At 39.4% G+C, this 13,039-nt stretch overlaps 1 protein-coding gene across 2 annotated transcripts in view; it reads right to left on the reverse strand.

Moving 5' to 3' along the window:
- The window catches only part of LOC308104642 (H-2 class II histocompatibility antigen, E-S beta chain-like), a 99,114-nt gene extending 86,995 nt beyond the window's left edge, over positions 1-12,119 (reverse strand). Inside the window, exons 1-3 of one of the 2 annotated variants that reach the window (XM_080455103.1) lie at positions 11,925-12,119; positions 9,956-10,210; positions 8,831-9,103 (exon numbers count right to left, since the gene is read on the reverse strand). In XM_080455103.1, the coding sequence (XP_080311229.1) occupies positions 8,831-9,103; positions 9,956-10,210; positions 11,925-11,991 (595 nt within the window). In that variant the 5' untranslated portion in view covers positions 11,992-12,119. The remainder of the gene's footprint in view (positions 1-8,830; positions 9,104-9,955; positions 10,211-11,924) is intronic. The other variant, XM_080455102.1, reaches the window with a different exon arrangement.
- Positions 12,120-13,039: the final 920 nt, after the last annotated feature.

Genomic DNA, 13,039 nt, shown 5'->3' on the forward strand with positions numbered 1-13,039 from the left:
TTTAAGATCTTAATAAGATCATCTCATGATAATAACTCATCTACATTAAGTTTGAATGTGTGCCATGTACTGCTCCATTAATTCACATTTTGCACTTATTCTCTGATGCTTTGTGTCCTCATATGTAGCAGTTCATAACTTTATTAAACTTTAATAACTTGTATGCTCAGGTGGGCAGAATAGGGAAGAACTGGTTTGGACCTGTCGTGGAATTCTGGATCAATCAGCTATCGATAAGGCACATAGGAGTCGAGACAATATTCTAGGTGGAGGTGGTTATGCTTTATGTACATGATATCATGGTCAGGAGTACATTAACACTCATGTCAGTGGTACGGTAGTTCTGCCTGGAGCACAGGACACAGATCATAGTTATACTGTAGCTGCCTGAAGGACAAACTGAACCATAACAAGATAGGCTGTACCAAAACAATAGCTATTAGGCCTAGTGGAGACATCTAGGCTCTTACAAGCTGACACATATCATAATGTATTGTAGAAGTATTATAAAGGATGGTATAATATAAAGGTTAGATATAAGCAGCCATATAACTTCTTCCTCAGACCCAATTGTCGATACGTTAATATGGTTCATGAATAGGACTATTTCCAGACATCCTGATTGAAAGAAAGGTTTCACAGCCTCTGCACAACCAGCAGACTAGCAGCCCAATGGCCACCAGACATTATGTATAAAACATGTTTTTGACCCAAAAAAATATGTTACAGGGGGAGGGGCTAAAACTTAACTTTTGTTTTGACATTTCTAGACAGATTTAGAGGAATGTCTCATTTTCAATTAACATTAGAATGATACGCCATTTGTCACACAAAATAAACTCCACTAGCTGAATATTATTCATACAAAATGTGTTTCATGTCATTATTCAGTCTTAAACCTCAATATTTGCTCCTTTTCTCACTCAGTTTCATCTCAACACATGCTCTCCTTTTAAACTAAAGGCTCTGCAGAACCAAAAAGCATGTGGGCCTGATGGCATCCTAAATGAGATGTTAAAATATACCAACAGAAAATGTAAATTGGCCACCCTAAAACTATTCACCTTGGTACTACGTGTGGGTCACTAACCTGAAAGCTGGAGTGAAGGGTTGATCACACCCATTTTCAAGAACGGAGTCCCAACAACTACAGAGGCATCTGTGTAAGTAGTAACCTGGGGTTAGGTAAGTTATCTGGCAGCATTTTAAATTCTAGAATTATAGATTTCCTCACCGAGCACAATGTCTTAAGCAAAAATCAGATTGGATTCCTCCCAAATTATAGAACAGCTGAATGTTCACCGCACGCACGCACGCACGCACACACACACACACACACACACACACACACACACACACACACACACACACACACACACACACACACACACACACACACACACACACACACACACACACACACACACACACACACACACACACACACACACACACACACACACACACACACACACACACACACACACAGGCATGAGGGTTTACTTTTTAAATTAATAGAAGGTGGTATAGGGGGAAAAGTTCTTTGATATGTAACCACCCTGGCCAAAATAGGGGTTACTAAAATCATAAATACTACTGACTACGCCAGTTGGATTTAAACCAACAAGCCAATTAAGGCTCAACATTAAAAGGAGGTTCGTTTAACAGAGCTTTGAAAACTGGGTAAAATGATTATGCCACTGCAATACAACTGGTCAATAGAACACATCTCCCCAAGCATTGTCCAGAGCAGATAAGCCACAGCACACAAAAAGGGAGTAATTAACTCATAGGTTAGTCGTTTCACTGCAAAAGAGCACACACACATATTAGTTCACTATGCTGACAGAAGGCATCAAATAGGAGTTCAAATGGACCATTATTATATAAATACAGTGGGTTTAAAACATACAACTACATACCATGTACACAAAACAATCTGACTGCATTAAATAGCTTAATACATTGACACACATTTCAAAACAACCTGACATTACGCGCACATAATAAAAACATCCTTACCACAGGGCGAGCAGAGTGGAGCCCACCTTAATGGCAGAATTCTGCCCCACAAGCTACACACTCCATTGTTAGCCCCATTTAAAAGTAGCAATAACTATAAATGAACTATTACATTTACCATGGGTGACGCTGGATCACACTCTGCCCGCCTGTGCAAAATCTGCAAACAAATCTATTGTTGAATGACAACTTCCTGCTTTTAAAAGGCCAACCAGACCATGATTGGACAGCAGTCGGATTGGTTCACCAATCATGATCCATCCTCAGCTCTACACACACACACACACACACACACACACACACACACACACACACACACACACACACACACACACCACAGGGGGAATACGTCCACACGGCGTAGTGTCATCAGTGGGTCGTACCTAGGGGGGCGGAGTCGGCTGGGGGGAAAACACAGATTTCCCCCAGCTGGTATAGACCGAGGGATGTGGGGTTTTCAAACTCATATGCTGTAAAAGTATACCAATTTAAAAAGCAGGCGTCATGGCTTGCCAGATCACAGGCACAGAACCTTGTTGCCACTCGACAAGGAACGCTACATTAGCAAATTAAAAAAGAGTCCGATTGGAATGTTGTCCTGACTGGACAGAGGATCCAACACAACACAATGGCCCGAGGTTATCTGCTTTAATCACCTGGTAAGAGACACTATTACATTTTCTATAGATATGATCAATTAAACTTATCATAATATCAAAAAGCAAAAGCCATTCATTCATCAATGATGTTTATAACACGTTTTAGTGAATTCCAAGTACAGGAGACATCGACGCCATTACAGTTTGGAAACGCAGTTCAACATGCAGCGATTTACACACAAAACAAGCCAAACCCGGCTATCCTCGTTTAAAACCTACAGAAAACCCAATTGTAAATCTGGCAATGAACACGGAGCTAAAGCAGTGTGTAAATCCTGCATGATATTAAATGGCACACTTCGCCAAATGATAATGGCGCCAGTACGTGCCGTTCCGACGTTCCGTGCCGCCGAACTGGGCGAAACACCGGGAAAAGACAGAGTCTGCACACTAATTCTCGTTAGCCTTGGCTAGCTAATTAGCATTTTTAATTGTGTAAAGGACACATTTGTGAAAAAGGTTGATGATGTCATCATTTTGCTGCTGTTATTAGTATTTAAAAGCTGAATGGACACACATGTATTTACTCCTCTCTCCACCAGGGGCAGCGATGACTCTCTGCTTCTCTGAAAACACACCCAGGTGTTCTGTGAAAAGACAATAAACCAAGAAGAATCAGAATGTATTAACTGTGTGAACATGTTAACACTTTAGAATAACCTTCCCTTATAAAATTAAATTAATCAATCCCAAATGATTAGTTCATGTGTTATTTATAACTTGTTAAATGTGTGTCAATGGTTAATGCTATAACGATTATTTATAAAACTATGCTATTAATAGTTAATAGATCATGAACAAGTAATCTATTAACTATTAGTAGGCCTAAACTACTTAAAAACCTAACCTCCCAGCACCTTCCCTGCAACTACAAGTAACCAATCAAAGAAAAAACAACTCAGTCCATTCGAACAACATTTGACCAATACTTTGTCAATAGTGTATCTTAGTAGGAAGGGCAGCTCAGTTGGTAGAACACTCTCCTTTGGACCACAAGGTTCTGTCTTTGATCCTGCTAGTGATGGAATGATCAGTGTTTTCAATGAACTGAATCATTGGGTTCAGTTCACTGAAATGTTGTGTTCAATGAACTGAATCATTGGGTACAGTTCACTGAAATGTTGTGTTCAATGAACTGAATCATTGGGTTCAGTTTACTGAAATGTTGTGTTCAATTAACTGAATCATTGGGTTCAGTTCACTGAAATGTTGTGTTCAAATGAACTGAATCATTGGTTCAGTTCACTGAAATGTTGAGTTCAAATGATTGGTTCAGAGTTTGGCTGCATTGTGTCGTCTCTTCACTTCATAACTGAGTCACCTGAACGTCCTCTCAGGCTATGGGATCTAAACTCCTGTGTCATGTAAAACATGTTTATATTTGATTGATGATGAATGGTCCAAACTACACAGTTCACCAAGAGGACCCCCCCCCCATCTGACCACATTGTCATCAGTGTTGTCTGATACAACAAATCATTTGATTATTACATTTGATTATTAGATTAATTATTATAAGAAATTAAGCAGAAGACACATGATAATGTGAATTTACGTGACGGGATGGTTTACCAGGCTAGTTGTTTCACTTCTTACACAAGCATGTTGTTTTGTGTATGTTTTCTAGTTTTATACACTTTTATACATTAAAACTGTATGAATGTATATGTAAAAAGGTTTAGTAAAAAGAAAGAGGAAGTGAACCTGGGTGTGTGGGAGGAGTCTAAAGATCGTCATTGGTTGTCGGCACCAGAATACGACCTGATAGAAGAAGAAGAGAGACAGTTAAAACAAACACACAAATAAATCCTATGTACTGTATTGTGTGTATTTCTCCATAAAATGCATAAATGCACACACAACACAATAACACAACAACACAACAACATTAGGGTTCAGTCATCAGGTCACATGTTGCATCAGAACTAATGTGAACATTTGACTCTTATTTAAGACTAAATGTGACAACATAGCACACACTTTGACTTCTAACTAGGTCGTCTAAACTGGTCTAAACTGGTTAAGGTTCTAAACCAAAATAAACCAGTTTAGGTTGTGGCTTTACATATGTGTGTGTTTGTTTGTTTGTTTGTTTGTTTGCATTTATGTGAGGGTTCCACATGTCATGTGATCCTCTGTTGATCTGACCTAATTTCTTCCACTGGTAGTAGATTCATTAATGAAACATGTTAATTAAACATGCTAATCACCTTGTTTCTTCCACTGGTAGTAGATGAATCCAGACAGGAACAAGACCAGACCCAGAACCAGACCTGATGCTCCCATGGCCACCTTGTTCTTAACTGACTCTGGCATGGAGTCATCTGACAATAAAAATATTATATGAATGATATTATATTATATTATATTATATTATATTATATTATATTATATCATATCATATCATATTATATTATATTATATCATATCATATCATATCATATTATATTATATTATATTATGTTACAAATTCTATAAATGTCTTTATACCTGCAGCCATTAGTAAACAAAGATGATGTACCTGATCTAGACAAGACACTTATAAGCTCTAAGTAGGTGAGGCTCCTGTCATGACCTTCTTATTAAAATGGTTACTTTTTTAGGATGTTTTAATGTATTTGTATTGATTCTTATTTCTGGTGTCTGTATTATTATTGTGTCTTGTTTTTAATTGGATTGCTGTGTTTCCTTTCTGCAAAACAAATGTGCCTTCAGGTACAAAAAGAGAAGAATCCTTGAACCCTTAAAACAGAGTGCAGTGTAACACATTACAGTAGATTACAGTAGAATACAGTAGATTACAGTAGAATATAGTAGAATGCAGTAGAATACAGTAGATTGCAGTAGAATATAGTAGAATACAGTAGATTGCAGTAGAATATAGTAGAATGTAGTAGATTACAGTAGATTGCAGTAGAATATAGTAGAATACAGTAGATTAAAGTAGAATATAGTAGAATGCAGTAGATTACAGTAGATTACAGTAGAATATAATAGATTACAGTAACTGACCCCAGTCCATCTTGATAGGCGCGGTCAGGCTGGGATGTTCCACCATGCATGTGATCTTCTCTCCTGATCTGTAACACACACACACACACACACACACACACACACACACACACACACACACACACACACACACACACACACACACACACACACACACACACACACACAAAAAGCACAATACAGCATGTCTGATGAGGATGATCAGTACATACGCACAGGTGCCCCCTCTGCACCACAGTGCGGGGGGGGGGGGGGGGGCACCACGGTGCCGAGGGGGCACCCAAAATGATCCATGCCGCTCATCATAATAACTAAACGATGAACTATTATATTTAAATGTAAGATTAAATACAATTATGCACCATATCACTATACCGTTATAGGCAATAAGATAAGCTTATACTGATATTTTCTCCACCTAAAATAATCATGACGTGCGTGCGTCCTCAAGTTGAATGTGTGTCCATGTGGATCTGCTCAGAGCTGAAGCGGCCCCTCCTCCCCGCCCGGTCTGGCAGTGAGTGAGCAGCTGTTGATTAGCACTAACATTAGGACAGATTGTGAAAGTAGCCGATCTACACACTGAAACGCGCCGCGCTTCCACACATTGATCCGTTGATCTTTGTTATTATTTCGTTTTTTGGAGAAAAAAAAAAGGTTTGACTATTTTTGTGTAGGAGCGTGAATGCCCCGCTGGGCTCTCCTCCGCTCTAGTGTTTATTGTGTATTCCACTATTCCCTCCCCATTGCAGAAAAAATAGGAAGGCAAGAGGCAGAAGAAACTTAGCAACGAGATATGCACGTTATAGCGTATTCCTGTGTGTGTATTCATGTATAGCACACTCGCTCGCGGGTCTCTGTGTGCTTTCGTCATGCTTGCACGACGACGAGCTTGCTGCGTAGTTGTGTCTGGAGTAGACTGGTGATAAACACGGGACTCGGGAGGAATCGTGTGTGTGTGTGTGTGTGTGTGTGTGTGTGTGTGTGTGTGTGTGTGTGTGTGTGTGTGTGTGTGTGTGTGTGTGTGTGTGTGTGTGTGTGTGTGACTTAATATTAGCCTACCAATTAATGGGCAATTTTCAGCAAGTGAGTAACACTTGTTTTATTTTTAAAGAATATATGTATAGGTGTCTATTAGGTGTGTATTTCTATGTATAGGTGTCTGTTAGGTGTGTACCTGGGTGTGTACTCCAGGTAGGAGTGGTACTGGTAGTACCAGTCTCCATCAGACAGCACGTCAGTAGAGGAGAGAACAGAGGTCAAAGGTTCTTGACCTATCCACCAGGTCACCAGGATCACTTTAGGATAGAAGTCGTAGCTGCTGCACCTCAGCATGTGAGTATGTTCACCACGACGAGGGGGAGTCTCTGACTTCAGACTCACTTTGGGCTCCACTGGATAAATAAGATTATTATTATTATTATTATTATTATTATTATTATTATTATTATTATTATAATATAACCGTCATAGGAAGTAGGAACATGTTATTATCATTAATAATTGTATATCATCCAAATGATCCAGAAAGCTGCAACACACTTGTTCTTCAACCAGCCAAAATGTTCACATTTCCCGGCTCTCCCCCGTTCTCCTCTCCCTCCATTGACCCTCCAGTTGCTGCCCTCACAGAGTACAAAACACTGATGTTGGCCTATAACCAACCAAAGGTATAACACCTCCATATACCTGATCCAACCCTATACAACCTCTCACCCTCCACACGTCCTAGACTCTCCTCCTTTCCCTAAAACACCCTGGACAACGCTCCACACGTCCTAGACTCTTCTCCCTTCTCTAAAACACCCTGTACAACGCTCCACACGTCCTAGACTCTTCTCCCTTCTCTAAAACACCCTGGACAACGCTCCTCATGTCCTAGACTCTTCTCCCTTCTCTAAAGCACCCTGGACAACGCTCCACACGTCCTAGACTCTTCTCCCTTCTCTAAAACACCCTGGACAACGCTCCTCATGTCCTAGACTCTTCTCCCTTCTCTAAAGCACCCTGGACAACGCTCCTCATGTCCTAGACTCTTCTCCCTTCTCTAAAACACCCTGGACAACGCTCCACACGTCCTAGACTCTTCTCTCTTCTCTAAATTACCCTGGACAACGCTCCACACGTCCTAGACTCTTCTCCCTTCTTGACCTATCCTTGATGACCTTGCAGTCTTATTCAAAGGTTAAAATGTAATTTAGATCATTTAGATAGCATATTATGTAGACAGAGGCCAGGTTCAACCTGGCATCCTATAATTTGGATAGTTTCAATGTACATATTATTTATTTGTTTGATATTATACTGTTTAGACTGATGATAGGTTATTGGTTTACATATGATCCTAGATTACTATTTCTATGCATTTGATGTATTACCTCATGTTTACCTTGTTTACTGTAAATCACTCTGGATTAAGAGCGTCTGATAAATGCCTACATTGTAAATTGTAACTGTAAATGTCAGTGTTTGGCCACCAGATGGCACCAGAGTACTGTATATTCTGCAATGTCTACAGTTTTCTACAACGTAGAATGCATTTATATAATATAATTTAAACATATTAAATACTTCACAGTTACACAGTGCTTTACATAAACAACAATAAACCAAGCAATATCATTGTATGCAAATGATATTGCTTAATAAACAAACAAAACAATACACATAATCCTGTCAAATATTGTGATTAAAAACATACAAAACAAACTAGTTAAGACAATAATTAAAATATAAAATCAGGTGGTGAAATGAAGTGTATAGAGGTGTGTTTTAGCCTGCATGGTTCTTTTTAACGATAATTTAAAAACATTAATCCTGGTGTCTTTGTTTTAGGCAGGTCATTATATGTAGGTGAAAACGCTATAGCCTAGATCTATGTTTCATTTATACTCGGTGTACGATGGTGACTGACACCACATGTTGTGAGCTTGTAGATCTGCTATTTCCACTGCGTGACAGCCTGTTACAGTATAAATCAAGAGGATCTGAAATGTTTCTCAGCAGATAAAGAAATATGTAATAAAAATTATATGATCAATATTAACACCATTAATCATCTCTGAATAGAATCATGTGATGTCATGTTATAGTTTATGAGGTGATGAGTGTTGAGTGCTGCTCTGAGATCAGCTCACCTCTCTTGTTCAGAACAGAGGAGTAGTAGAGCTCAATGTTGTGTTTGCAGAATGCCTCTCGGTTTGCTCTCATGTCAGCCAGTGCTCCAGGATCTTTATTGTTGCGCTCTGCGTTCTTCACACCATACTCAGTGTATCCAACAAACTGATCTACTCTACTGTCCCACCTGAGGAACTCATCACCATCGAAATTATGTGTGTATATATACTGTATGTCCTTCAGCTCACTGGAGTTGAATACACAGTGGTGTGTCTCACAGTACACATATCCATCTGGAAGTAGTCGACAATGAAAAATGTCATTAATGTTCAGTTTTATTCATCTGTATAATATCAACACTAGGCTAACTGCCCCCCATCAGCCAAATATGTCTCTACATAAAGTCTACAATAGGTTCAGGATGTGAAATCTGGCATTAAAATGTTTTAGGTTTTGTTTCTCTATGTGTCCAGTTGTCTAGTGCGGCTGAGTTAACAAGGACTCTGTCTGTCTGTCTGTCTGTCTGTCTGTCTGTCTGTCTGTCTGTCTGTCTGTCTGTCTGTCTGTCTAGCTGCTCGAATCTAATGTTGACCGGGCATAAACTGTATCCCCCCCCCCCCCCCCGCACCACATGTGTGCGCGACTCATGCGCGAATGCTTTGTATTAATTAATTAATTAATTAACCGACCATAAAACAACATTAACAACACACTCTACCATCCTTCAGTGGTGGAAGAAGTACTCGAATGTTTTACTTAAGCTAAAGTGTCTGTCTGTCTGTCTGTCTGTCTGTCTGTCTGTCTGTCTGTCTGTCTGTCTGTCTGTCAGTCAGACCCCATCATGTATTTCCAGGATAACAGAGATAACACTTGCAAAAAGGTTGTTATTTTGAGAGCGAAATGCCTCACAATATGAATACATTCTGATATGTTTTATTTTGATGGTAAGTGTTGTATAATCATATTATCTTGGATTTTGACATAATTCATGTCTTTATATTGAAAATTCAAATAAATAAGTAAAGGTGTGTGTGTGTGTGTGTGTGTGTGTGTGTGTGTGTGTGTGTGTGTGTGTGTGTGTGTGTGTGTGTGTGTGTGTTCAACCGTTTTAGTACATAACTATTGTGTTAATAGTATTCATGTACCTTTCACTGGTGGTTTCTTCAAGGCAGTGCGAACGATGTCCAGCTGGTCTTTGCAGAACCCCTGATCACCCCAAGCTACATCATAAGCGCCTGGGAAGGTGATATGATCTACAAACGGAGGCTGAGGCTCCACCGCATTCCCTTTGTTGAAGTCTGCGTACACCAACACTTCACCATCCAGTCCCATCATTTCCTCTTTATATGAGTCTTTAACTGTGTCTGAACAGCTATAGACTGTAATGTCCTCATGGAACACTGGAAATAAAACAAAGATGACGTTAAACAACAAACTTCTTCACAGTGACAATAACACATAATCATCATGTTAAACAATCATGTTTGGTTCTTATATGAAGTGAAAGGTTGGATATTAAAAGTAGCTTCCTGTCAAACGTTTTATTCACACTGATTCAATATTGTATATACAGGTAGCAGGGCCGATGACAGGATTCTTGGGTGGGGGGACAAGTTTTTAGAAAGTGGGCCCCCCCCCATGCTTGCGCGCGCGTGCATGCAGCATGGGGTGCGTCCTCGCGTTATTTTTTTTCGGTTTTAATTCAGTTATTTATTAATTTCTTATTATTATTTTCTGTTTTTTCTCGGTTTTTGAAATAATGTATTATTATTTTTGACCTCAAAACATTAAGTCGGGTGTCTTTGCGCGATTTCCCGTTGGCCACTTTAGCCTCAAGCCAATATATAGTCAGTTCTGTTCATAACCAGTGGTGGAAAAAGTATTCACATGTTTTACTTAAGTAAAAGTATGAATAATGCAATGTAGAAATACTCCCTTACAAGTAAAAGTCAATAAAAAAATTATTTCAGTAAAGGTACAAAAGTATTGGTATAAAAATGTACTTTGAGTACCAAAAGTAAAAGTACTCCAGTCGTTGTGAGTACTTTTACAGGGCTATTTTCAAATGGCCGAAATATATAGGGCTGAGATCTACAGCTCACAGAGATCTACAGCTCACAGAGATCTAGATCTGCTATTTTCCAAAGGTTTTTAGACATTTGAAAACATGAAATGGGACATTCTGCATAATGAGTACTTTTACTTTTGATACGAGATTACGAGTCCATTTTATACTGTTGCACTTTTACTCATAGGCACGGCAGCCACTTCTGCACATTAAACATTCTGCACTCACAATAGCTGTCCCTCCAACGTCCAAACATCTCCTAAATTCATCATTTCTAGTTGAAAACATGCTATTTTCTGTCTCATCATAAATCCACACAATGTTTTGTTTACTTTTCTCCCGTGACTTGTAACTTCTAGTGTTGCCATATTCTGTGAGAGCAATAAGCAAGCCGGTCTATGAATATTATATGTTTATGAATTGAATACCAAGGACCTCAATGGAAACAAGACCACAAGGACTTTTTTGGACGGACCTTTTTTTTTTCCATAGATTTGACCCGGCAACCCCCCCCTTCTCTCTCTCTCTCTCTCTCTCGCTCTCTCTCTCTCTCTCTCTCTCTCTCTCTCTCTCTCTCTCTCTCTCTCTCTCTCTCTCTCTCTCTCTCTCTCTCTCTCTCTCTCTCTCTCTCTCTCTCTCTCTCTCTCTCTCTGATCAGATGCGCAGCAGCGCACACACACACAGTCACGTCGCGACGCACGCAGCGCGCATTTCCACCAGTCCACCACCACACAAATATAAATTAAATGAATTCTCATGTGAAAAAGTTTGCGATGTCTCTGCCGGCGCCCCCCCCCCCCCCACGCCTGAGTCCCCTTTAGCCCCGCCTTTCAGCGGGCCTGACAGGTAGTAAAAGGAGGGTGTGTGTGTGTGTGTGTGTGTGTGTGTGTGTGTGTGTGTGTGTGTGTGTGTGTGTGTGTGTGAGAGTGCATGCGTGCGTGCGCATGTCATTTGTTTGTATTGTGCATTGTTCATATTTGGTTTTATATAATAACAGTAGCTATAAATGTATATATTATATAATAACATAAATATAATGTACTTACTTCCTGGGATCGCTTTGACATGAAGTACAGAGGAGAGGATGAGGAGGGTGGCTGTAATCTTCATCATCACTGATCAAAACTGAACTGAATTCAATAGATGAGAATAAACAGATGAGAATAAACAGATCAGAATAAACAGATGAGAATAAACAGATCAGAATAAACAGATGAGAATAAACAGATGAGAATAAACAGATGTTTACTGAAAGAGAAGTTCTGGAGTCTGAAAGAGAATGAAGGAGGACTCGTTCTTTAGTTCAGAAGAATCAGCCAATCAGATTAAAGATAAGATGTTACATCATCTGTTTCCAGAAAGACGACAGTCTGGATTATTGCACATAATCATATATGGTATATAGCTGCTGCTTATAAACCTTATGTCTCCTCATGTACATACTGTACCTTATGCACCTTATGTCTCCTCATGTACATACTGTACCTTATGCACCTTATGTCTAACCTCATGTACATACGGTACCTTATGCACCTTATGTCTCCTCATATACATACAGTATGTAAATATATTTGTTTCATTCATCTTTTATTCTCTCCTTGCCCCCCCGTCCCCCGTCTTCTTTTCTTTCTCTTTCTGAAAATAACTAAAACGATGGAGCTGCACAAAAAATAATTCCACCCACTTCTTTACACTTTTAACCTGTTATGTGACAATAAAGATGATTCTGATTCTGTTGAAAGTAAAATGTTATAATGAATTAAAAGCTTTCAGATGAGACATGATGGGAGGCTAAAGGTTAAAGTTGATCACTTCAGATTGAAGTGATTACAGAATATTTAAAATATTAATAAAATAAATAATGTCTCCCATGTAGTTGCTGTGGGAGGGCAACGGGTGGGGGGTTCCAATCCACACCAAACTTTACACAAACACTGTTCAGGTCTGGTAAGAGAATAGTCTCACCAAATAAACTGAATGTCACACATATGGTTCTACAGCAGTGTTACACAGTGTTTAACACTTCATATGGACAGAACTCAGAGACCATTGGATTGGAAGGCTGTGCAGTAAAAGTCTCTTTAGTCTATTCATTTACTTTGACTAATTTATAAGCTAAGGTATTCTCACACAAAGGAGTCACATTTGACCTCCTAACTCA

Source organism: Gymnoscopelus braueri (assembly GCF_963280865.1).
Source record: "Gymnoscopelus braueri genome assembly, chromosome: 1".
NCBI classification, from domain to species: domain Eukaryota; kingdom Metazoa; phylum Chordata; class Actinopteri; order Myctophiformes; family Myctophidae; genus Gymnoscopelus; species Gymnoscopelus braueri.